Source organism: Chelon labrosus, assembly GCF_963514085.1.
Source record: "Chelon labrosus genome assembly, chromosome: 4".
NCBI lineage: Eukaryota > Metazoa > Chordata > Actinopteri > Mugiliformes > Mugilidae > Chelon > Chelon labrosus.
Genome location: NC_140340.1, coordinates 8632417 through 8656588, shown reverse-complemented (window position 1 = coordinate 8656588; position 24172 = coordinate 8632417). Strand labels below are relative to the sequence as shown.

Sequence of the window (24172 nt, the reverse complement as noted above, 5' to 3'; positions counted from 1 at the left end):
TTCTACCTGTCTGGATCTTGCTAAACTTTCAGATAACTATCCTGATCACGGACGGGAAGTCACAGGACAGCGTGCAGGAACCAGCGCAGAAGCTGCGCGGTCAGGGGGTGCATGTTTTTGCGGTTGGTACGTGTCTCACCTGCAGTCTCGCTTCTCTTGGGATTATTTTACTTGCGAAACACTGTCATTTCTTTGTTTCTCTGCCAACTTCTGGTGTTTATTAGGCGTTAAGAGTGCAGACAGAAGTGAGTTGGCTCAGATCGCCTCCCAGCCCAGCAGTGATTTCACCTCTTTTGTTGGGGACTTCAAACTGCTGAACACTCTCCTTCCTCTTGTGAGCCCTCGAGTGTGTTCAAAAGCAGGGGGGGTCTTTGCCAGCGATGGTATGTGTGGTTATCACAACTTAACGTATTATAATAAAACCTGTGCAGTCACAGTTACGTGTTAATTATGATCTTGGGTACAGTTTTCTGAAACTGAATCTATGTCTGATTTTATTCCTGTCTCATTCTGCTTCCACCCTCTCCTCTCCCCTCCTCAGAGGCCTTTTCTGGTCCGTCCAACATTCAGTTCACAGGTCAGACGTCTGATTCTCTCAGGTTTCGCTGGAGTCCCGCGGGGGGTCCTGTGAGTGGCTATGTAGTCCAGTACGTACCCCTCTCTGGCCTGGGCCAGCCAATCGTTGCAGAACTACGTCAGGTGAGTCCAGGTCATAAAGGATACTGTACTGACATGTGGTGATGGCCAGAAGCAAATTCATGTGCCCTACATACTGTAGAAGTAGGTAATTGCAGTTAAAGGAGCCAAAGTTGGTGTTGTTTTGCTAAAGAAACCTATGCTTTGAGGCTGAGTATAAACATGTCTATTCGGTGTACCGTCTTTATTCAAATGTGGCACAGCATAGCCTGAAATTCCTTCTGCATACACTGGCAGGAATGATACTGTTAAAATGATGCCATGGCTTGTCCAATTTTTCAGGTGCTCACTTTGCAATAACTTGTTTTAGGTATGACTTTTTTACAAAGATGACCTCCATCTCCCCCTGCAGGATACTCTCTCTGCCAGTCAGAGGACTTTTACCGCACGAGAGCTGAGGTCAGGAACAGATTACCTCGTGACCGTCATCGCCCAGTACCCCAACAGCGTGGGAGAATCTGCTTCTGCCAAGCAACGAACCAGTGAGTGAAATAAAAGGGGCATGGTAACTTGCCAAAACTCTGACCTCCCTGCAACCTGCCTCATGCATGTCTTGTTTTCCTCTGCTAGGATCGTTGCCCGGTGTCTCCAGTCTGCGCTTGATCCAGGCAGGCTTCTTTTCTCTCTCCGTGGGGTGGGATCAGCCTACATCTCCCATCCAGGGCTACAGGATCACCTACGGACCACGAGGTCAGGCGCACACGGATGTTTCTGTCTGCTTCTCAGCTCATCTGTGCATTTGGGTTATTGTAATCTAGTACATTTCTCAATCACAAATGGATGATTTTCATAAAGATTTCCCACATGTCATGAAAATAACTTATGTTGTTTCAAATGGGCAAACAGATACAGTGTGTTAGACATTGCTATTGCGATATTATATGTTTCAAGAGGTTTCTCAATGCATGGAAAGTGCTTTTACACTTGTAGCGAGAATGTACAGTAAGCCATCCTTCCCGTTCCTTAGTAATGTAAATATACTCTGATCCCCTTCTATGTCAGGATTGTCTTGTCACAAAACTAATCTTGGTTGAATGAAGCATTAAGCTTAAGCATGAGCAGAAGCCACTCTTGTCAGTAGCTGGTTGGTAGCAAGTTGAAACCATGTCAAGAATGTGTAGCAGTCTGGGTTGAGTGTGATGAACACCAGCTTCACTTCAACACATAACTTTCCTCAGGCTCTGGCTGTCGGTAAAGGTTTTTATTGCCTAACCATTACTTAAAATATCAAATGATTTTAATAATCATCGCCGAAATAAGGCAGACCAAAAATAAATAAATGTTTACTTATGTCACGGATTTGCAGTAATTTAGTTCTTAATTTCTACAGACAGGGCGTGACAAGAGGTCTTGGTGTTTATGCCATGATTCAGGAGAGACAAGTCGGCCCCTCAGGGCTGATAGACAGTTTCTCCCACCGAACATGTGGCAAGCTCAGGTCTTTGCTGGAAGAGTCTCACCCTGAGATATTCTTCTGATGATTTAGGCTGCCACGTGTATGAGAGCATTTAAATGACGATGCACTGTGTATCCTGTAATGAGGGGTGGTATGTTTCTACCTGCTCCCGAAGGCTGCTCTACATACGGGACACATAAGCTGAAGACAGCTCATTGCATTTCAAGGCAGTATGTAAAGCTAGGGACAGTTGACATGCTCACATATTCATACACGTTGTGCCCTGAGGTGAAGTTGATATAAACCTAATGAAGGGAAAGACGAATCCAATACTTGTCGTCGACTGAGTCTTCCTAATGAAGTACAGTGTAGTTTGTGTTACTGCTAATTGGTCTTTCTTCCTGCACCTTCTGTCACCTTCTGGAAGAGCAGGTCAGCCAGCGGCTCAGCTGTCGGAGCAGTCGCTATCTGCAGACTCCACATCTGCCAACTTGGGCTCACTTCAGCCCGACACGGAGTATGTCATCAGCCTTTACACCTTGTTCCCCCGGAACTCAGCATCCCCATCCGTCCTCAATGCTCGAACATGTGAGTCCATGCTCTGGCCCATTACCAGTACCTTTTGATACCCTTTGTTTTATGATAAAAGAAAATTGCCCACAGTGCAGCAGTAAATACGCTAAACTGATCGATGTGTGATACAGTGCATATACTCAATAGTGTTACTGTGGCAGGAATGGCTTTCTGTATAATTATCAAATGTCTGCACGTGTCTCTGTTCGTGTTTTTGCTTGTGCCAGTGCGCCTTGAGGCGGTGCAGCAGTTGACAGTGGAGACGGTGTCGGAGGGCAGTGTTCGCGTGAGATGGAGAGGTGTCGGTGGTGCGCGGGCCTACCGCCTGGTCTGGGGACCTTTTACAGGTCAGCATAAAGGGCCACCTTTCATTTCTGCTACTTTCTGGTATTTATTTGAACGTGTCTTTACGTCTCGTCGTTCTGCTCGCCAAGGTCGTGAGGTGGAGACCGTGGAGGTTCCTGTCGACAGCGAGTTCTACACTTTGTCCAGGCTGCAACCCGACACCGAGTACATTGTCACCATCATCCCGCTATATGAGGGAAACACAGAGGGCCCCGTAGCAACAGCCAGATTCAAAATTGGTAGGTGGGCTTTCAGTAGTTCACCACTACACAAAACATCTGTCTCTGCTTACTGTGAATTTTCCTCTCTGGTCATTCTACCTCCCCACAAAAAGACAGCCAGTTATTTGGCACAGTACTATCAATGTAATTAAATATAAAGTATTTGTGTCTTCATATTTGGCAAATATGGTCACAGAATGCTCTTGGAAAAGGTGTTTGCCTCGTGTAATGTCCTGTAAAGTATGGTAACAGGAAAGAAGAAACAAAAATAAAAAAAATAAAAAAGACAGGAAAGGAAAGATGGCAATCTTCATTCTCCACGCTGTTTGTCTCTCTTCTAAAGGCTCTACACATGTTACTGTTTAGGTTTGTTTGGGGAACATTTCTAGCACACCTACACACTCATTATACACACGCACACACCATCTGCCTCCCATGAGTAATACCCATATGGTGTCACTTGAGTTGGACCGCTGGTATTTGACTGAAGGCTGAGTCACTGCACCGTACTGAGCAGAGAGCTAGCTGTAATGAAGCACTGAGAATGTTTGTTTGGCCTTGATGTCCTTTCAAGGACGTGACATGTATACAGTGCTCTATATGCTATACACCATGAGAATATAACCTTTGGTTGAGTTTGTTTATTCTTTGTTTGTTCCTTTGCAAACCAACAGAGTTAGCAATCTTTAGCTGCTTGTGTCTGGTTTATAATTTATACATTTGTTCCTTTTCAGTCTCAGTTTTTCCAAAATTCCCAACAGCTTCAGTGACTATGTCATTCAGTTAATCAAATGTATTATTAAACAATGTATTATATAGTATAAATCGTGACTTTATTCCTGTATAGTCTGATTCTTAGTCTGTTTGGATTCCCCACTAAGCAGCTCTGTTCTAGTATTCTTGTCAGACACATGGTGCTTTTTTAGTAAATCATGTTCACATCAGTTGCTAGAAAATAACTGTGTTCACATACAGTATTACAGAGACTGTGGCAAAGGTGTGGTACTGTGACTAAAACATTGTGTCACTGATTACTTTTCAGTCATATATTTATTCCATAATAACGACTTTTTGGCATGAAGCATGTGCAGGTTGTGCATTTGACTGTAAAGTCACCGCAACTCTCTGCAGTGTTAGTTTGGAAGGGATTAAAAATGTACCAAGTAATGCCACTCTGAAGAATTCATGCGCTTAACCCCCGAATCTTTCTGCTTTGAACGCGATGGATAGTGACACACGGTGACGCTGGCTGCTGCTAAGCTCATCGGTGTCTTTTTCCTGAAGGTCATGGAGTTATCCGCCGGCAGCATTAACACAACACATTACACCGTTTTTAACTTACATGTGTCATCTCTGGAAACAAACATGCCGTTCTGAAACTAGATAAAGAGAACGAAACGAATGAAACAAAGATATTATACTAGTATATTCGTTCAGCGCCCCAGTTTGTTTAAAAATCAGGTATTTGTCACAGTCTGATCTTCACAACACGTTTGTGGAAGTGAATGATGGCGTGGATGAAGGAGCTTCCTGTGGACCTTAGGAAAAGAGGTGATAAGAAAATCTCTAAAGAGTTTGGAGCCCACAAATCCACAGTCGGATTTGAACAAATGAAGGAGAATTAAGATGACGTTTACTCTCCACAGGAGTGGTCAACCAACAAAGATCACTCCAAAAACAAGACTTGTAATAGCCTGATAGGTCATAAAGGAATCCAGGGTAACTTCTAAACAGCTAAAGGCCTCTCTCACGTTGGCTAATGTTAATGTTCATGATTCCACCTTGAGCTGAACACTGATCAACCATGGTGTGCATGGCAGAGTGGCAAGGAGCAAGCCACCGCACTGCTGTCCGTCTGCAGTTTGCAAAGCTCACGTGGACAAGCCAGAAGACTATTGGGAAAACGTTTTGTGGACAGATGAGACCAAAGTATAATTATTTAGGTTAAATGAGAGGTGAAACAATACTTCATTCCAGCATCAGAACCTCATCCTGTTTGTTGAACACAAACATGGTAATGTCATTGTTTGAGCCTGTTTTGCTGCATCTGGACCAGGACGACTTGTCACCACTGATGGGCCAATAACTTCTGAATGATACAAGTAAATTCTAAAAGAAATACAGTCATGCAGAAAGTCGACAACCCTAAGTAAATAAGTTGTTCTACAAAAGAACGGTTAAAGAAGGAACAAAATTAATGTTTTGCAATGGCCTAGTCAAAGGCCTGACCTTATTTCAATATGTTGTGGAGGAACCTGAAGCAAGCAGTTCAATATGACAGAACAGAAGCCGTTCATTACTGAGGAATGGGCTAAAATCGCACCCAGCTGCTGTCGGCGACAGATCAGCAGTTACCGGCAATGTTGCTGTTTTTTGCTGCACAAGGTGTTCACAGCAGATACTGATTTTTTTTTTTCGAAACTCACAGATATGTACATATTTCAACATACAATTAAATGCATAATAAATGCAGAAGTATAATATTTCTGTTTCATTTGTTTGATTGGGTTCTCTTCGTCTACTTGGAGGACTTATGAAATCTGCTGATGTTGTGAGTCATTGCAAATGACTCGGTGTCAGATACTTTTAAGCGGCACTGTCTGTAGCTATACCCCTGCAACCAGGATGTTTGAGGATCTGAATTCATACTCTCTTTGGTAGTTAACATAGAATGCAGAATACAGCAGCAACACATATGCTACACATAATGGATGATCAACGTTTTAATTGTCTTTGTTTTTTTTTTCTTGCAAATCCTACAAGTTATTGAGCTCCCATTTTTCATTTGGAGCAAAACCAACATGTGGCCACAGCAGTGTTTAGCTTAGCAACGGAGTCAATGACGGTCAGATCCATTAGTTTTTATGCTGATGTAGTATTGTGACAGGCGTAGTTACAGTGTATAACTTACACTGAAATCAGTTTAGGGTGGAACGTTTTTCGCCTGCTGGGGACAGAATGAGGGATTGCAGCAACCAAGCAACATTCTAAAATATTTCTTGTTGACAGATTGATGGGAGGAGAGCTTTACTTATGACATATTACATGATTACCTGCCTATTACATAATGTGTTTCCCTCAGAGCGCCAGGAGCAGCAGATCCTCAGAGCAGCTACCACCGGCCCCTCCTCCATCCGCCTCACCTGGAGAGTCATTCAGTCCTCCCAGGGGTATCGCCTGGAGTGGAGGGAGACGGAAGGTCAGATTTTCATGACAGCTTCACCATTATTGTAATACAAATAATTTGACAGAAATCTGATTGTTTTATATCCCAGCTCCACTTTCAAGTTACAAGAAACAGGAAGCACGTGAAACTATGTTGAAGTAAATGTATAAACCCGATGATCTCGGGGCATTGTTCTACTCTCCAGGAGGACGTGTCCAGAGCCAGTCCTTTCCTAGCAGCACCAACAGCTATGAGCTCGTCGGCCTTCAGCCCAGCACAGAATATGTCATCACCCTGTACACCCTGTACGAAGGTCGTGAGGAGGCCACACCTGTCTCCACCACATCCAGGGGTCAGCCAGAAGCTCTGTCAATATTTGAGTCATAAACTTGGCAGTACTGGATTCCCTGCAGTTCTGAACTTGCAGATATCTATGTTTAAAATGTTTTGTATCATTTATTAATATTTTTTTTCACGAGTGACTGCTTGATGTTGCAGAGGAGCAGCCAGTGGGGAGGGTGTCCAACCTGCGAGTGGTGGAGTATCTGGGCAGCACCGTGAGACTTGGCTGGACGGGTGTAGCTGGGGCCACGCAGTACCGAATCTTAATCTTGAACACAGAAGGTACACTGATTTTGTTCATTGTTATGCCTCGGTGTGGCCAAAGGTCAAGGTTCACAGGTTTTTTAATATTTGAAGCAAATTTCAGTTGGATGCAAAGATTAATTGAATAAAATTTGATGGTCAAAAATCACTGTCACCTCGGTGTACACGTTTTTGACCTCAATTCAACATGCGTATATTAAATATAACAAAATTAAACACAAATGTCTAATATAATACAATAATCATAAAAGGTCAAAGGTTAATTTCACACTGCCACACTTCACTACATATATTCTTGGATGTAAGCTGCAGCTTGACTGGTTGGCCGTTATTGTCTGTTGTCCACTTGCAAATATAAAAAATGACCATGGGTGTCATCTCTGCGTGTTTCGTGTCATATCAGGAGGAACAGAGGAAATCCGAGTTATCCCTGGAAACCAGACCACCCTTGACCTCAGAGACTTGACGGTGGGAGTGTCGTATGGTGTCAGTGTCACAGCTCTGGTGGGGGAAAATGAAGGTGACCCAGTTACTGTGTACATCAAACCAGGTGAGTTTAGCAGGGACATGCTACGCCACTGTGTGCTGTTCTGTGCCTGAAAGCCTCTCATTTGTGTGCGTCCTTTCGTCTCTCCTGGAATCAGGGATTCGTGCTGTCTGTCGATATCTTAATGAATGTAACATTACCAAACTCATATGTCTAATTATTTGCTGTCTTTGAAAGCTCATAATCTGGCGTGGATTTCTGCATGCCTTTTTGTATAATACTCTTGCAGCTTTACAAGTATCCACCAGGGTTTCCCATACAACGTTAATTCTATGGCGGCCATAAATACTTTTATTCCCTTATACTTTATTTAATCTTACCTGCATTTGTCCATGGAATGTCTTATTCCTGTATATGAACCGATGAACTGCACAAATGCCAAATCCAATAACCGCATTATTACGGTAATTTAAAGACAGAGTGATGAAAACGCATCTTATTCTACGTGAAGTAATCTTAATGGGGGGGGATAACATTATAGTAGATAATGTAACTCCCCACCCCCCCCAAAAAAAAAAGAATTGCCAGGGTCTCACAGAGTCCTATGGCAGACACTGTATCCAGACATTGCATTTATATTCTCTTCATTGTAGAGCAAGGTCCAGGACGAGTGACCAATCTCAGAGTAACAAATGCAAACAGTCGGAGGATGCGAATTGCCTGGACAAGTGTCACGGGTGCAACAGGCTACAGGGTTACTTGGAGACAAGGCAATAGTAAGTGTTATCTGATGTGAGCCTTTAAAAATCACCAGCAAACTCTTCTCCTTTTTTTTTGCTTGTATTATTTTATTTATGAGCTAACCTTGTGACTTGCAGGTCCAGAGCAGTCCCGTATTCTGGGAGCAGAGGCCACATCCTACACTATAGACGGCCTGCAACCAGACGAGGCGCTGATAATCGGTGTCGCACCTGTTGTCGATCAGAGCGTTGGAGAGGTGGTCACCCTGTCTGCCCGGACGAACGCTCTCAGTGGAACGTTGTTCGGACTTCGAGTTATTGATGTCACGTCGCAGAGGATACGCATTGCATGGTCGCCTTCCTCCAGGGCAACTGGTTATAAGATCACCTGGCGCGGTGATAATGGTATAGAATTGTGTTAAATACATTTACAGACGTAGGATTCTTCCAGATACGTGGTAATGGGGGAAAGTAATGATGTTCTGCTTGGTGCAGGAGTTGATACAACTCGTAATGTGGCAGCGGACGTCTCTTCCTACACCATTGATGGACTGCAGTCAGGCACGGCCTACAGTGTTTTAGTGTCTGCATTATTTGGCTCCAGAGAAGGAAGCGCTTCCACTCTGAACATCAGAACAGGTATCTCATTGAATACACATCATTTATGTTTTTCTGAAAATATAGTAATTTTGAAAACTAATTTAGTTTGAGAAAATAATTCAAGCGTGAATCACTACTTAACGTTTCCCTGTTGTGACTGAAAGAATCGGACCAGTCTGTGGTCGGGACTGTGACGTCCCTGCAAGTCCAGGAGACCCGTGGAGAGGTGGTCCGAGTTACTTGGGTTGGGGTGCAGGGAGCAACAGCTTATCGCGTGTCTTGGAGGAGAACAGACGGTGGGTTTTCTTTTTAGTGGTCCGTCAATATTTCATGGTCTAATTCTCTCACATATTTTCATTGAATCCACCACCCAATCAAGTTGCGTTTTAAATATGCATGCCGCGTGGCACTGTTTCGCTTTCCTGAGAATCTGGTTTACTTGTGTGGTGGATTTTTTTTTTTTAACTGCAGCCACTCCGTCTTTCCGTCTTGCACTGCTCACTGTTACCATGTTCTGTTGTAGGCGGAGAAGAAAGGAGTCAGGTGGTGAGTGGAGATGTGACGGCGGTGGATTTGGATCAGCTGGACCCCGGAGTGCAGTATGAGGTGCAGGTCGTGGCTTTAGTTCAAAACAGAGTGGGAAATCCTGTGTCTGTCAGAGTCACCACACGTGAGTCCCGTCTTCCTGTATTCATTATTTTAATAACACTCCAAGGCACTTAAAATATAGTTCATAGTGCTGTGTAAATATAACACACTGCTATTACTGTGCAGGCCTTTGTAATGTGTAGACATATACAGTAACTTGTATTTTGACATCTTTATCCTTGAACACAGCTCGTGAGTCCACCCCAACTCCCTCACTAACTTTACGAGTGGCAGAAGTTACCCAGACTTCTGTGCGGTTAGGCTGGACTCCTCTGTCAGGCGCCACAGGGTATATACTTCGCTGGAAAGACCAGACAGGTGAGGCATGTTTTTTATTTTTTATTTTTGGTTGCATATGCCTGCTTTGTTGAAATGACCCCATCATTTTAACTGTCCACATTTCTCAGATACTGGTCAAGGCTTGTCCGTTACGCTGCCTGCTTCGTCCAGCTCTTACCAGGTGACTGGTCTGCGTTTGGGGCGTCAGTACCGATTCACGGTGCAGCCCACCTTTCAAACTGGACTGGGAACAGAGATCTATATAGACGAACGCACTGGTAACACTCCAAACACATGCCGTTTCATGCTTTTTTCCCCACGCGTGTAAGTGCCTGATATCTTTGCTTCACCTTTGCAAACGGCTTTGTTTGCAGTGTGTCTGGGCGGACGCCTGGATGTGGTGTTTCTTGTGCCTGCATCTACCGATCGGATTAGCCTTGCAAGACCTCTGCGCGAACTCCTTGCAAGTGTAGCAGGTTCGCTCACCACTGTCGGACCCCGGGACTCTCAGGTACTTTTATCTCAGTCTGCAGACACGTTCACTTTGTAAGCTCTCTGCTGCAATTATTTACATTTTTTTTACTTTTTCAGATGGGGGTCGTGATATATGGTTATCGACCCAAAAGCTGGTTCCTGCTCAATCGCCATAGCAGATACGACACGCTTCTCCAAGACATCCAGTCCACACCTTTTGATGAAAGCCCAGGGAATAACATTGGTCTGTATATTTTCCATTCCTGTTCCTGCTGAGCGTCATCTCTGTGGCCGCCCGGTATTGTGTGTTGACAGTTGTGATGTTGCCCGTGTTCCCTCTGCAGGGGAGGCTGTGACTTTCACCAGACAGTATCTTCTGAACCCATCAGCAGGACGGAGGCCGAGGGTCCCCGGTGCTGTTGTCATCATTGCTGACAGAAGATCAGCTGACAACCTGACTCTCGCTGCCAACACGCTGAAGGCTGCAGGTATGCCTGCAAAAAGTACTCACACTCTGATCATCTATAGAGAGTTTACGTTATATAGGATATAACTACCTACTAAAGCCCTATTCACAAGGGGTTAGTAATAACTAGGAATGTAATGTGATTTGAAATAAGCCTTGTTGCGTGTGGCGCATTTGCATGGAACAAGCAAACAAACTGTGTTTTATTCAAAGATGCCCTGATTTTAGAACAGCGCCTGGTCATTTTGTAAAAACAACATGTCACATTTAAAATTATACCTTTTATATTACCACACTTGAGCTATATTTACTTTGCAGATTGCATATTTAATAATATAAAACAATAAAACGTGATGTGATAGGAATGTTTTGATCCTGGGGGAGAAATCACAAACTGCCTGCTGCTAAGTAAATCAGCTCCATCGTTGCCATATCTGTTAATGCATGGTGGTCTGGTTTTGAGCTTTGTTTTTCTGTGCATAGGCTCTCAAACTGCTTTCCAAACTTGCCAACACAGCCTTCAGAATTCAGAGGGGGGAAAAAAAGCCACGAAGGAAACAAGACGCATCCCAAATTAAAAATATGCCTGTTCGCAAAGGACATTGTCATAGGGCCTCTGTATGTGGAGAAATGTGGTAGAATTTAGCCGTGTAATATTTAATTGACAAATTACTGACCTGACCAATTCGCATTGGGATTAAGATCACAGCTAATCTCTTTGCAGTTATTACACCTTACTTCAGGTCCCCAGGTAATACTAGTCGTGTGTTAATAGGGCATTAGCTGAACTGAGTCCGTTCATTTTCAAGATAACAGCCGTGATGCAGGATGAATAATAAACTTAACATTTTTAATGCCCAAAGCCTTTGCATAGTCCAGTGCTGCACGCGCTTCACTCACAAATCCAAAAGTCTACAGATTCAGCGACACAAAACTGTTGTTTGTGCGTCTGTTTGCTGCACTGTAGGTGTGACCGTGCTAGCGGTGGGCATAGACCAGGCAAATACTGACGAACTGCGCCGTGCCGTGACTGACAGCAGCTTGCAAAACATCCTGTACACTCGTAATGTGGCACAGTTGGAAACGCTGCACGCTGATCTGGCAGACTTGCTCTGTGGTATTGCCAGAATCCCCGAGGTGAGATGAAAAATCACAAATGTGTCGTTCACTAGCTTGATATGATTTGATTTGATTATTACTGACATAATAAAGACCCAAACAAATTTTCCCATATTAGTGTAATTGCAATACAGTGATTCTCAGTTCAGTTAATTGATGAACACATCTAATATTTGGACTTATAGTCCGGTGAATGTTTTATTTTTTAATGAAACTGAATTGCCATCAAAAAGACACAAGACATAAACACCTTGTAATCTCAGTTTGTCTCGTTCTCTGTAGACTGCTCCAGGTCCAGAGCAGTGCACCGTTCAGTGCCCTCGGGTGAGTTATACTGTACTGTCATGCTGACTAATGATAACCTTTCATCACAAGTTCGGTTTATTGGACAGACTCGTCTCCAGCCGTGATGGATAGCGTAGATTCTATGACTGCCAGAAGCAAGCTTTTCCTTCCTCTTTCCTTTCCTCTGTCATTTTTAAATTCAAATGTTTATTCTTTTTTTTTTTATTATTTGGTTGTTTAGGGTGAGAGAGGAGAGCGTGGAGAGAAGGTACATTTATTTTCACCACTCTTTGTGCCATTTGTTTTCTTCAGCCATTGGTGCTCCACCTTGTTCATTTATTTATTTATTATTTGATCCACAGGGTGAGAGAGGCAGAGATGGTGTAGATGGACGTAAGGGAGAACCTGTAAGTCATTCACTAACTGTGTCTTTACAGCAAAAAAAATTAAAAAAAATTGAATTCCGTAATGATAATGTGTCCACTTTATGTGTATGTGATGTAGGGTCGTGATGGTTTGTCAGGGAGGGAGGGCCCCAGAGGTCCTGAAGGACGCCCAGGTCCCCCAGGCCAGACCCTCCCTTTTGACCCGTCAGCGGCAACTAAAGGAGAAAAGGGGGAGAGAGTAAGAAGGGCCGAGTTCATTCCAACATCGCAAAAATTTACTGAAATTGTTACATGACATTCAGTTTGTTGTCCATTTAGGGTTTCCCCGGTATTGATGGCAATCCAGGGTTGCCAGGACGACCAGGTGCCCCTGGAAATGCAGGCATCCCAGTAAGTAGAGAGACCAGAACCCACAGACCCCACTGAACAGCTGTGTGTCGTTCTGGTTAACAAATAACTGTTGTCTTTGTTTCTTGCAGGGATCACAGGGTCTGCCTGGTGTCAGAGGAAGCCCAGTGAGTTAAGCTTGTCCTTCTGCAGAAGTGCTCGGTGGATTTCCTGATTCCTACGTTTGTTTTATCTCTTGTTCTAGGGTGATCCAGGAGGAACAGGGCCTTCAGGGCCAAAGGGGGATAGAGGTGAAAAGGTGAGCTGAAAGACCCTTTTTTTTATTGTTTTTTAAGTGTTTGCAAGTGTTTGTTCCGAAATGTCAAAAAAGTGTTTGTGTGTCATATTTTTCAGGGTGAACCAGGTTCAGCTGTTTCTGGAGGGGGGCTTCCAGGGAGGAAAGGAGAACCAGGCATCCCAGGAATACCGGTAAGAAACCACGCCACGCTGTCAAGGTACATATAATCAGAATATTATACTTGCAAAGGATTTCCATGACCGCTTCAATCCTAGTTCCTAAATCACACTAAATCTTCCACCATCCTATCTGCAGCAGTGGTGCAGCAGAGAGTTTTGGTGTAGTTGTCAAAATGTTTAGTGTAATGAATCAGGACCCTTAATTTCTTATTCTTCAGGGGACACCAGGTCGGTCAGGCAGCGACGGGCCCAAAGGTGAACCTGGAGTTCCAGGGTCACGAGGTCAGGATGGTCGCCCGGGGACACCAGGGACACCAGGACTCTCCATCAAGGTTTGACTCCTGCATCTCTTCTCCTCTGCTCCGTAAAAAAGAAGATATCTGCAAATGAAATATATTGCCATCACATCTGTGAGAACAAGTTTTTCTCAGCCACACTGGGCAAAGCTGCTCAAAAACAAGCTAGCCTCGTATATATGAGCTTGCATCTTCTCCTAGTGCAGGCCATGAATCAAAACTGAAAATGCAGATGAAAAGTGTTCTCCTTTTGCATGTTTGGTCCTGCAAACATGCAAACTTGCATTGGCAGCTTAACTACTCTGTTTGTCCTGCTGAGCTGCATAAAGGCAATGGTTAGTTTGCACATTATTGAGATTTTTACATCTTGCTAAAGTCACAAACTGTTATAGTCAGACTCACACACATGGTGGTAGCATTGAGCCGCCTACGTATTTCTCCAATAGAGCCTCAACATTGGACCAGCAGGTTTAGTGTTATTTCTAATGCGCAGTATAATCACATAGGTCTTACTGGTTTTACTTATTTTTCTTAAAAATTTGAGAGCACCCAGCTTCTTCTGTGTTTCTTACCAAGAATACAGTTGTGAATACATCTCTGTCAGTCACTCATTAAAGCTGCCTGAATCAAACCATTTATCACAGTGTTTATTGTTATTGCCAGTGAAGTAGCATTGTTTTTTGTTAATTAAAAGTTATTATAAGCAAATTATCAGTTCTTCTTTGTCTTTTTTTCTTAAGGACTATATATAGCAGTATATAAAACAGCGGAGAGAGGGGTTTTTTTTTTGGTAACCTCACCAAGTGTGTACACTCCTACTCAGAGATTAAGTTTCCTCATGTCAGTGTTGAGCATCCTGTCCTTCCCTGTTTCTCACTTTGTCTCTCTCGTCCTCTTTTTCCTCAGGGAGAAAAGGGCAGCTCAGGAGAGAGGGTGAGTCACACCATTGCCATCTTGTCTCCTCGCTGCAGAAACATCCTAAGAGCATGCGAGCATAATGATTCTCGGCTCTTATCTCCCTTTGCTGACAGGGACCTCCGGGAGTAGGCAGCGGGGTGGCTGTGAAGGGCGAGATGGGCGAGAAGGGTTCCCCTGTAAGCACTGTCAATCACCGGGCAATGTGCTGAGACATGAAGTTCGCAGATGAACTCAGCTTGCACATGGGACGTATTTGCATTTAATAATTGCTTTTTTTTTTGGTTGTCTTTGTTATCAGGGTGCTACAGGAGCTCCAGGGCCTCAGGGGCCTAGAGGGCTCACAGGACTACAGGGCAGCAAAGGAGACAAGGTGGATGCACACACATGCAGTTTATGAGCGGTCGATCAATGTGACGTGTGTTTATTTCAAGGAAATTACTTGTGGTTGTTTTTCAGGGCGATGGTGCTGTAGGGCTGCCCGGACCTCCAGGCAGGCAAGGAGAGCCTGGGGACAGGGTAGGTCAGACACACAGCAGTTTGAAAACGATGGCTGACGGTACAGTATGATGATACCGTATATATCCAGTTTTTGCAGTAATTACCACAAAGCTGCAAAGGTTGCACGGTCAAAAATGTATTATTAAATAATAAAAAATAAAAAATAAATGTGATTTGCATCTGGATCAGTAATACACAGTCATACTTATTTTTACAGAATACAGTTTGCACAAGGATGATTTGCTTAAAATTTCAAGTCGGACTGACGGTAGTTGTTTTGTCGTCATTTGAGCTAATCACACATTGGTAGCGCCACCTATAGGCAAAACTTTACAAAGTGACTGAGCTATTAATCAATGTTATGAACAAATAGATTATGTAAAAGCCAAATGATAACTGTCCAGGTCATGGATCATTTATTTTACAAATGAAACTTGACATAAAACTAAATTTATTCATGAATTGACTGTACAGGCTGATTAAAGTGCCTCACATTTAAGGCCTTGTGCAACATGGTGGCATCACCCACATGTATAGCTTTCATTTCTGCTTTTGCATTTCCCTGAACTGAAACATATTGGAGAAATCATCCTAAATGCACAATTAAACAAAACTAAAACCATACCTTAAAACCATAAATGCACATTTTCCGCATATTTTCCCATGTTTTTCAGGGTCCCCGTGGGCCTCCAGGAGAAACTGGCAGCAAGGTAAGACGAAGGCAGGAAAAAAATAACTTCTGTTGTGAGGTGTAAACAGAAGAATGACCCCGGTTACCGTCTGTGTTCTGATAGGGCGACCGAGGACAGCCAGGCGAGCCTGGATCACAAGGGGATAGGGTGAGTCACTTGATTTGAGAGCAAAACGAGGCAAGGACGGTATGTACCTGTCTGTGGATGTGTGTGTGCATGCATAGTTTAATGACTGTGCTCTAAACAGACGTACACACACACACCATGCTACTTTTGGTAGAAGAAAAATAATAAGAACATGAAAATGAAAAAGTCAGACTGTCTCTCTGAGCCAAGTGTGCGTCTCCTCAAGCTCAAGTAGGTTTGAAAAGTTAAAATGATGAAAAAGAAATAAGGGTGGAGACGCAGGAGGCTCTCATTTTACTCCAATAAGTATACGCTGCATGCACACTTGTTTGCACAAAATCTCAAATGAAGCTTTAATGTCGCTTCAAGGTCTTCATAAAGGATTTACTCCTTTCTTTTTAGATGTCAGTTAAGGTCATAATTTTACAAAATGACCAGGCGCTGTTCTAAAATCAGGGCGTCTTCTTTCTATCATGTGCAGTATCCGTTTTCCCCCATGTGATGGTTGTTTATATGCAAGATGAGAAGCTCTAACAATTGCTGGGCTGTCGAATAACCGTAATACATTTACAGTAAATGAATGTAACACGATGCACTGCACCAAGATTGGTTTCAAAAGCTCTTTTGCCGATACGGTAAATTCAGAGGAATTCAAACATTTTTCTACACCTATAGATCAAAAGTAGTGCAGCCAAATAAGGTAGAAAAATAGAATTCTGTGTTTATTGTGGTTTATGCTTATTATTACATCCAAAAAACAAAAAAATGTGAGCCTTAAACCTACATTAAGTAACTAAACTAAGTATGTACATGCATGCAAATGAACAAATTTAACCTGGAAATCAATTCGTGTTTTTGTAGGGGGAGAGAGGACCAGCTGGTGAAACTGGAGAGAGAGTGAGTACAGCAGTGCTGGTGTAGCTTTTAGTTACGGTCTTTAACAGTTGACAGTTAACAGTTGGATCTTGTGCGGTTTTCTTAACAACCTTGTCTTCTCAGGGGGACCCAGGCAAGCCGGGCCTCGCAGGAACGCCAGGGTTGAGAGTGAGTGACGGGCCGTGGCGTCGCACTGCCTCTCATTCCTTCTTGTACTTGTCGCATGGCATTCATTAGGCGTCTCACGAATGAGTGTTTCCGTTTGTTATCAGGGTTTACCGGGACCCAGCGGGCCGCCGGGAGAGAAGGTGAGGCTAATTCAATTAAGTGCAATCGTACGAGGAGCAAGTGGGTCAATGGGAACGTGATTCCATCGTTGAGCGTTTCATAATGTGATGTGATGAATTTCCGAGCGAGGATGAAAGAACAAGTGAACGTGTCTGTTTCCAGGGAAATGAAGGCGCGCGAGGGGAGCCGGGCAGAAGTGTGAGCCATCAGATATGAGAAAAATCATTGCATCTTTTCATTTTGAATATGTACTTGATGTTGCATGACCGTTCTTTGTGTATAATGAATTTACTTTTTACCGCTGACTTCATCCAGACTCCTGGGCTCACAGGGAAGAAAGGAGAACAGGTATATGAAAAACCTCTCGTACAACTTTTCATCTTAGTGGAGTTCGCAAGAAGTTCACGGATCCCATCCTTTGCTCTTTAGGGGGAGAGAGGCCTGCCTGGTCTTGAGAGCGCCAGGGGAGACAAGGGTGACCCAGGACAGAAAGGAGACAAAGTGAGCCAATTACTGTTTGGACGTTCAGTACGCTCTTGATGTAGCACATATCCACGTGACATTTAATTCTGTGTTATCAAGGGGTCTCCAGGTGCAGGTACTGTTGGACCTAAAGGGGATTCAGGAGATCGAGTAAGTGACTCCTCTATATTAGAACAGTAAATAGTACAGTCACACCCTGTTTAAAGCTGCCGTGATACAATATATCCCCGGCAATAGCATCTATTATTCATGAAACGTTCTCTTGTGTCCCCTGTTGCTCCAAGTCTTTCCCCAGAACCCCTCAAAATACATAAAACATGTGCTCTTCCCCTCAGGGACTCGCTGGTAATAACGGGAAACCGGGTGCCAAGGTGAGAGGTCTGCTGTGTCCTCCTTGGCCTTTCTGTGTCTGTTTGATTTTTTTTTTTAAACCTGTCGCGTTATCGGTTCGTTAGGGAGACCCGGGAGAGCCAGGAGAGAGGGGAGAGAACGGGCGCCCAGGAATCCCAGGAAAGCCCGGTCTTGCTGGAAAGGAGGTCAGAGTGGTGAATCGGATCTGGTGAAAAGAAACACGATTCGCTATTCAACTGTATTGTCCCTCGCTTTCTTTGTTTGTCAAGAGTTTGATTGTGTTCTCTACTGACAGCGGTCAAGAGGGCTGAAAGATAATTCTACTATAAATCAAATTTGAGCTGAATCGTATTTTGACTCGATTCTATAGTGGACAAACATTTATCTGCAACCACTTTCAGAATATCTCCCCTAATATGATGGTAGGAGAAACACTGGATTTGCTTTTAGGATTTGGGAAAAAATAAAACTTTTGAAGATGTCACCTTGAGTTCGGGGGAAATCAAACGATTAAGAAAAATGTCAGATTAACTGATAGTCAAAGGTATTATTAATTGCAGACTTAAGCGTGGTTTATACCTCTGCGGGACGTAGACGCCATAACCTACGCATGTAGCCTGCACCGGTGCGATCCAATTATACTCGTCAGTCTGGCTCGCTCAGTAAAAACACCACCCAAACGCTAGCTGGCGCTGTCTTCGAACCTCCTAAGTTAACCTTTCCTCTATGTGTTCCATCTTTATTGATCCACAACAATCAGATCAAAAATTGTGGAAATGGAGAAGCAGCCGGAAATACTAAAGCGGAAACACGGTACTACCAAGCGGACCAATTACTCCAGTTTTAGCTTCTCTTCATTGGCTCCCTTTAAAATCTAGAATAGAATTTCAAATCCTCCTCCTTACATACAAGGCCCCTAAAGGCCTAGCTCCATCATATCTTAAAGACCTCATTGTACCATATCATCCCAAAGGATCCTTTCAATCTCAAAGTGCAGGCCTACTTGTGGTTCCCAGAATTTCTAAAAGTAGAATATGAGGTAGAGCCTTCAGCTATCAGGCCCATCTCCTGTGGAACCAGCTCCCAATTTGGGTTTGGGAGGAAGACAGCCTCTCTACTTTCAAGGTCAGGCTTAAGACTTTTTCCTTTTTGATCAAGCTTAGGGCTGGACTGAACCATCGATGCACTGAGCACATGTCCTCTACTCTCTTGCACTGAACTCTTATCCTCTAATTTCTTCTCTGTTACTAGTCATGCAGTTCTGTGCTACTATTGTATAGCATGTTAACTGCTGTGTGTCAGGCCAGGTTTCACACTGTAAAGCATCTTGAGATGATTTGTATTGTTATTGACGATATATAAATAAAATTGAATTGAACTGAACCAATCACAGCTCCGGTGGTCCTCGTCGCCGTAGCGAGTAGTTACGTTTCTGGGGAGGTGCACGCCAGGGTCTGCGTAAGGTCTGTGCTTGACGCAGAAGTATAAACCGTGCATTAGTAGTCTTACTGTACTATGCAGTTTTGGATAGTGATGCGTATCCGTATTAGAAACCATTCTTTCTAATATCGTCATAATGACACGAACCCCGTTGCCCAGCATCAGCCGTAGTGTGAACTAGTCTTTCATCATTGTTCTCTGTGCTATAATCAAAAATGAAAACCCTCTTCTGTTCTCTCAAACATGCATCTCTGACAGTTCAGAGGTATGACATGTCCACTGTATTTGCTTCATACATTTTATTTCTTTTCATCTTCTGCTGTGAAGATTTTGAAATTTAGTGTCACAGTGCTCTTTCCTCTCGGTTTTATAGGGAGAGAAGGGAGATAAAGGCGATGAAGGCACTCCTGTAAGTACATTCTCTACTCTTATAGATTTCCTTCTGCCCATATAAACTCATTTTGACCAGAATATTCAGATGCCGGGCAGTATTTAAATATTTAAGCTTCATGATGTTGATGTGACAGTCGGTGTCTGTCTGTGTCATATTTTTTGATTATTTTTTTCATCAGGGCGAGTCTGGACTTCCTGGAAAGTCTGGAGAAAGAGGACTGAGGGTAGGACAGTAGTTAAGCTTTCATGTCAAACCTTCCGTCGGTGTAAAGTTCAACTAACGGACATTTCTTCTGACTGCGCGTTCAGGGATTGGCTGGTCAGCCGGGACGACCGGGAGAAAAAGGAGACTTGGGAGACCCTGGAGAGCATGGGCGAAATGTGAGAAGCACCTACATGCAGACAGTTTTTCAATATTTCGAGTTATTCCAGCGAGGCCTTGAGAGAGGATACTGTAAGGGGGCTCAGCTGCTCAGCGTCTTTATTGATCTGTGTTCGATCGTAGGGCAGCCCTGGACCTGCTGGACCAAGAGGAGAGAAAGGAGAACAGGTATCAGGTCTGCTTTAGTTTCACAGTGAATATATCTCTCTGTCAGTTGTTGATTCAGACACTTTATTCTCTTCTGCAGGGACCTCAAGGGCCTCCAGGAACAGCGGTGAGTATGTCATACAGCACTGTAAACCAGCCAGAAAACTACAACATGTGCTCTTAACACTTAGGACCTGTTCAGACCTTGCATTAAGATCCGATCTGGGATATCCGATTGCAAACGACCAGCTTTAGGTGTGTGTGTGTTCAGACTTGGCATTAACATGCGTCTCCAGATCCAATCTCAGTTTGTATGCAAATAAACCTCAGCATCATCTGCAGTAGAATAATTTAACAGCGTCCGTCTCTAATGGATCTCTACAGCTGCTCCAGAACTGAGAACAATGCTGTTTTATGTGTGTGTGACTCATTACTTTGGCTTCACACGTTAAGTTATTATTTATTGATCTCTGCCCTGACGTTAGTTAGACCTGCACAAAACTCAAGACTGAACAAACATCACTTAAGGTGCTTCCTTCTGTTTCAAGCGATCATTTATAACCCTCGTGCTACCCTCTTGCATAATCTCTCTCTGTCTGTCCATTCGCTTGGGGTCCCAGAGACCCCAAAGGTAGCATGAGGGATAATAGCGGCCGTATCCTGATGCAGGATCACCCCTGTTGAGTATGGGAGGTCTTTAATGCGACTCAGGACGCATTGCGTTCAAACTACCAAAGGAATGCGGACACATGCGAACCAGAGCACCTCAAAATGTGGTCAGAGATGGGTCTGAACGGGCCCTGAGTGCTAGATAATTAAATGCAAACACATTTTTTGATAACACAAAGGCAACAGAACTACATGTGATCTTCTTTGTTCGATTGTCAACAGGCTGACATCCAGGGCCAGCTGAGAGGAGAAAGAGGAGAGAAGGTATGCATATTTCTCGTGTACCATTGCACAATAAAGTACCTTCATTTGAATTTCTTGCAGACCTTCGTAATAATGTGCTGTTTGAATGGTTAAAATAAGCATGTTGCACAGCTAAAACAACTTGTGATTCCCAGGGTGATGCTGGCGATCCAGGGGAGCACGGCAGCAAAGGTCAGAAAGGCGAAGCAGGGACTCCCGGAGCGCCGGGCCTTCGAGTGAGTTTGCCTCCTCCTTGCGATTTTCTAAATGCTTCCATGAGCATCTGATAGACCACTGTAATATGCAGCTGTATGCACGCTGACCCCTCTCCCTCTGTAGATATTGTATGCATGACTGATGATCCTCTGTGACTTCTTGTTCTTTCCCCTGCTTGTCTATAAAGGGTCCAGAGGGACAACGGGGACCTGCAGGCACGAGAGTGAGTTCGCCTTCTGTCACTGCTTCTCTGCGTCAATTCTCCCAACTACAGTAGATAATTTTCTCGTCGGCTTTCAAATGTATTTACGTCACTCTCACTTCTTGTATTATCAGGGTGACACAGGAGAAAGAGGGACGCCCGGAGAGAAGGTTTGGAATCGATCAGTGTGACTGCTCTGCACAATCTAATCTACTGTCCTCTACTGACCTGTGTAATTCTGTCAAGATTGAAAAATAGAAACGTGGAGATTTTTTTTTTTGCTTTCTGGTGAGTGGCAGTTCTCGCTGTCCTTCATTTCACCAGATTGAGTTTGCCGTGCAGCAGATTCCCTGTGGGATGAAGTGCAAAGTGTCCTGGCAGAAAGCTTTATATCAAACAGCTGAACTGAGCCACTTGTAGCGTTTGGTTTCAGGCTGTAATATACACACTGTACGTGTAACTCTAAATCTCTTTGTGGTCAGGGAGAAAGGGGGGCATCCGGTTTAGACGGACGTCCTGGTCTGGATGGTAAACCAGGTGCTGCTGGACCACCCGGACAGAGGGTACCTCAGTTTTTGCCATCAAACTATAATTCAAACAGACTATTGTACCTACGGCTTCTCTGTGTATATCTAATATAATGCATTTGCTTACAGGGTGATCCTGGGAAACAGGGAGACTCTGGAAGAGATGTAAGTTTCTGTTTCCACTTTTCATTATCACTGATCGTTTGAATAGAAATTATTTTTAGTATGCTCACTTTAGAAATTACCTTTCAGTTATTAAGTCGTTTCTAGCCGTTGGATTTTCTGAAGTCGGCCATTCCTTGTTCACAGCTTTCAAAAAAACGTGTCTGCCCCTGAGCTGCAACCGTAGTCCATGTGCACTTGATGTGTTTATGCTGCAGAGGGCACTGTGGAGATGTTAACATCTACTTTATTTACTCCTGTGGCCAGTTGCATAAGCCCACTGTAGGGATAGATGTCTCCAGGCCGGGGCAGTTTCACAGGAGACTGTTATGTAATATTGACTATAGTAATAATAATAACGGTTCTGAAAGTCCAGAACTGCATCTAACTTGAAGTTTAGTTTAAGATTCTTATACGTGTATTAAAAGGCGAATGCATGACAGCTCTGTAGCAGCTGAATCTATTTCTCACATATGGAATCTTTTTCATATTTAACTTTGTCAATAAAAACCTACATGCAAAACCTTTAAAGGGCCAGTGTGTGGGGCTTAATGGTATCTACATATAATGACATTTAAACCAAATGAATGTGTCCCACACCCTCACCTTAATGTGTAGCTTACATATTGTCTGCTCTGCGCCATGTAACTTGAGAATAGGACCTGTTCCAAGTGTGGATATCATTAAAAAATAGTAACAGTGATAGTAGCAGTTGATTAGAGACTATTGAAAACATAATTATGAACACTATATTCAATGTATATGTATGGATCCCCCTTAGTCATCCATACTAGTGCTTTAATTATTACTACATTTCCATTATAGTTTAAAATGTGACTGAATATCAGACTGCGGTGTGTTGGTTTCTTCTACCAGGGATTACCTGGACTGAGAGGAGAGCAGGGTCCCCCAGGACCTATTGGGCCTCCAGGCAATTCAGGGACACCTGTGAGTACCCACCCTCTCATAGGCAAACTTATAATTTTGCATCTGCATAGTTTTCCATCAAGCTCATACATTAGTTTCTCTACCGATTTTGTTTTAAATAATGTGTCTTTGCTGTTATTTTTCAGGGTAAAGCAGGGGAAGATGGCAAACCTGGGGCTCCTGGCAAAATGGTAACTTCAATTTCAACATCTTGAGTGCAATATTGACATTATCTGATGTACTAATATATGACAGGATAGCCGGTTTTGTTAGCGATGTACTGAGATATTCTGCTATTGAGTCCAGTCCAGCAGGAGGAGGGATATTTTCAGTGATGAGTGTTTTTACTCGCTGCCTGTCTCTCGGTTCCTCCGTCATTTGTAATGGCCTTGACATACTCTCTCTCTGCTGTGAGTGATGTTTACTGATCAAAAGCAGACATTTATTTCAGGGTCTGCTGCATAATGCACTCTTAAGTGAGTCTGTAAATCAGCAGCACTTAGTGCTCCTACAGCTGACTGGCCGTTATTCAGTTTGCTCCTGTAGGGCTCATAATGCATTTTATTTTGTTTCGCAGGGTGAGGATGGAGTTCCAGGTGAAGATGGAAGAAAGGTCTGTGGCTTTTTATCAGTTTATATCATCACCTGGCTCTGGCAGGAGTAAAGGAGTGTTTCACAGCTCTTCTCAATCAAAGTCATATTAGTTATTTTTGCTTGTTTTTTATGAAGGTTGTTCTGCTCAATTGCGGGGCTCCCTACATGACATACCTGTTTCATATGCACCTCTAGATTGACTCAAACAACCGTTTAGATTGTCATGATCATCTTTGAAGATTGAATTTATGTCTGTGTTTCTCTGGGAATGTGACACTGCTGTCTCTAATCTACAGGGTGACAAAGGGGAAGCTGGAGCAGCAGGACGAGATGTCAGTTTTGCCAAATCTTCTTCATCGTCTCTGTCTCAGCTTACCCTCTTATACTACTGTCTTACTGCACCCCTCCTTCTTATTTTGATCTTCCTTTACTTAACTGTACATCAGCTTTC

The 24172-nt window shown here is 43.5% G+C and overlaps 1 protein-coding gene across 2 annotated transcripts in view; it reads left to right on the top strand.

Moving 5' to 3' along the window:
- Positions 1 to 24172, top strand: part of col7a1 (collagen, type VII, alpha 1) — a 57066-nt gene that overhangs the window by 7476 nt on the left and 25418 nt on the right. For both annotated transcript variants that reach the window (XM_084543731.1, XM_084543730.1), the window contains exons 5-66: positions 33 to 126; positions 225 to 383; positions 542 to 699; positions 1049 to 1178; positions 1267 to 1386; positions 2525 to 2680; positions 2893 to 3012; positions 3100 to 3249; positions 6314 to 6430; positions 6603 to 6749; positions 6896 to 7021; positions 7407 to 7553; positions 8144 to 8266; positions 8369 to 8635; positions 8726 to 8869; positions 8995 to 9126; positions 9354 to 9500; positions 9668 to 9796; positions 9886 to 10035; positions 10132 to 10268; positions 10349 to 10475; positions 10576 to 10719; positions 11665 to 11834; positions 12099 to 12140; positions 12343 to 12369; positions 12464 to 12508; positions 12606 to 12725; positions 12806 to 12877; positions 12967 to 13002; positions 13080 to 13133; positions 13229 to 13303; positions 13510 to 13623; positions 14494 to 14520; positions 14619 to 14681; positions 14804 to 14875; positions 14962 to 15021; positions 15678 to 15713; positions 15798 to 15842; positions 16683 to 16718; positions 16821 to 16865; positions 16970 to 17005; positions 17148 to 17183; positions 17301 to 17333; positions 17415 to 17486; positions 17568 to 17618; positions 17804 to 17839; positions 17924 to 18004; positions 19633 to 19668; positions 19832 to 19876; positions 19962 to 20033; positions 20158 to 20202; positions 20282 to 20308; positions 21073 to 21114; positions 21249 to 21329; positions 21497 to 21532; positions 21646 to 21681; positions 21994 to 22074; positions 22168 to 22203; positions 23077 to 23148; positions 23274 to 23318; positions 23705 to 23740; positions 24018 to 24053. In XM_084543731.1, the coding sequence (XP_084399857.1) occupies positions 33 to 126; positions 225 to 383; positions 542 to 699; positions 1049 to 1178; positions 1267 to 1386; positions 2525 to 2680; positions 2893 to 3012; positions 3100 to 3249; positions 6314 to 6430; positions 6603 to 6749; positions 6896 to 7021; positions 7407 to 7553; positions 8144 to 8266; positions 8369 to 8635; positions 8726 to 8869; positions 8995 to 9126; positions 9354 to 9500; positions 9668 to 9796; positions 9886 to 10035; positions 10132 to 10268; positions 10349 to 10475; positions 10576 to 10719; positions 11665 to 11834; positions 12099 to 12140; positions 12343 to 12369; positions 12464 to 12508; positions 12606 to 12725; positions 12806 to 12877; positions 12967 to 13002; positions 13080 to 13133; positions 13229 to 13303; positions 13510 to 13623; positions 14494 to 14520; positions 14619 to 14681; positions 14804 to 14875; positions 14962 to 15021; positions 15678 to 15713; positions 15798 to 15842; positions 16683 to 16718; positions 16821 to 16865; positions 16970 to 17005; positions 17148 to 17183; positions 17301 to 17333; positions 17415 to 17486; positions 17568 to 17618; positions 17804 to 17839; positions 17924 to 18004; positions 19633 to 19668; positions 19832 to 19876; positions 19962 to 20033; positions 20158 to 20202; positions 20282 to 20308; positions 21073 to 21114; positions 21249 to 21329; positions 21497 to 21532; positions 21646 to 21681; positions 21994 to 22074; positions 22168 to 22203; positions 23077 to 23148; positions 23274 to 23318; positions 23705 to 23740; positions 24018 to 24053 (5334 nt within the window). The remainder of the gene's footprint in view (positions 1 to 32; positions 127 to 224; positions 384 to 541; positions 700 to 1048; positions 1179 to 1266; positions 1387 to 2524; positions 2681 to 2892; positions 3013 to 3099; positions 3250 to 6313; positions 6431 to 6602; positions 6750 to 6895; positions 7022 to 7406; positions 7554 to 8143; positions 8267 to 8368; positions 8636 to 8725; positions 8870 to 8994; positions 9127 to 9353; positions 9501 to 9667; positions 9797 to 9885; positions 10036 to 10131; positions 10269 to 10348; positions 10476 to 10575; positions 10720 to 11664; positions 11835 to 12098; positions 12141 to 12342; positions 12370 to 12463; positions 12509 to 12605; positions 12726 to 12805; positions 12878 to 12966; positions 13003 to 13079; positions 13134 to 13228; positions 13304 to 13509; positions 13624 to 14493; positions 14521 to 14618; positions 14682 to 14803; positions 14876 to 14961; positions 15022 to 15677; positions 15714 to 15797; positions 15843 to 16682; positions 16719 to 16820; positions 16866 to 16969; positions 17006 to 17147; positions 17184 to 17300; positions 17334 to 17414; positions 17487 to 17567; positions 17619 to 17803; positions 17840 to 17923; positions 18005 to 19632; positions 19669 to 19831; positions 19877 to 19961; positions 20034 to 20157; positions 20203 to 20281; positions 20309 to 21072; positions 21115 to 21248; positions 21330 to 21496; positions 21533 to 21645; positions 21682 to 21993; positions 22075 to 22167; positions 22204 to 23076; positions 23149 to 23273; positions 23319 to 23704; positions 23741 to 24017; positions 24054 to 24172) is intronic.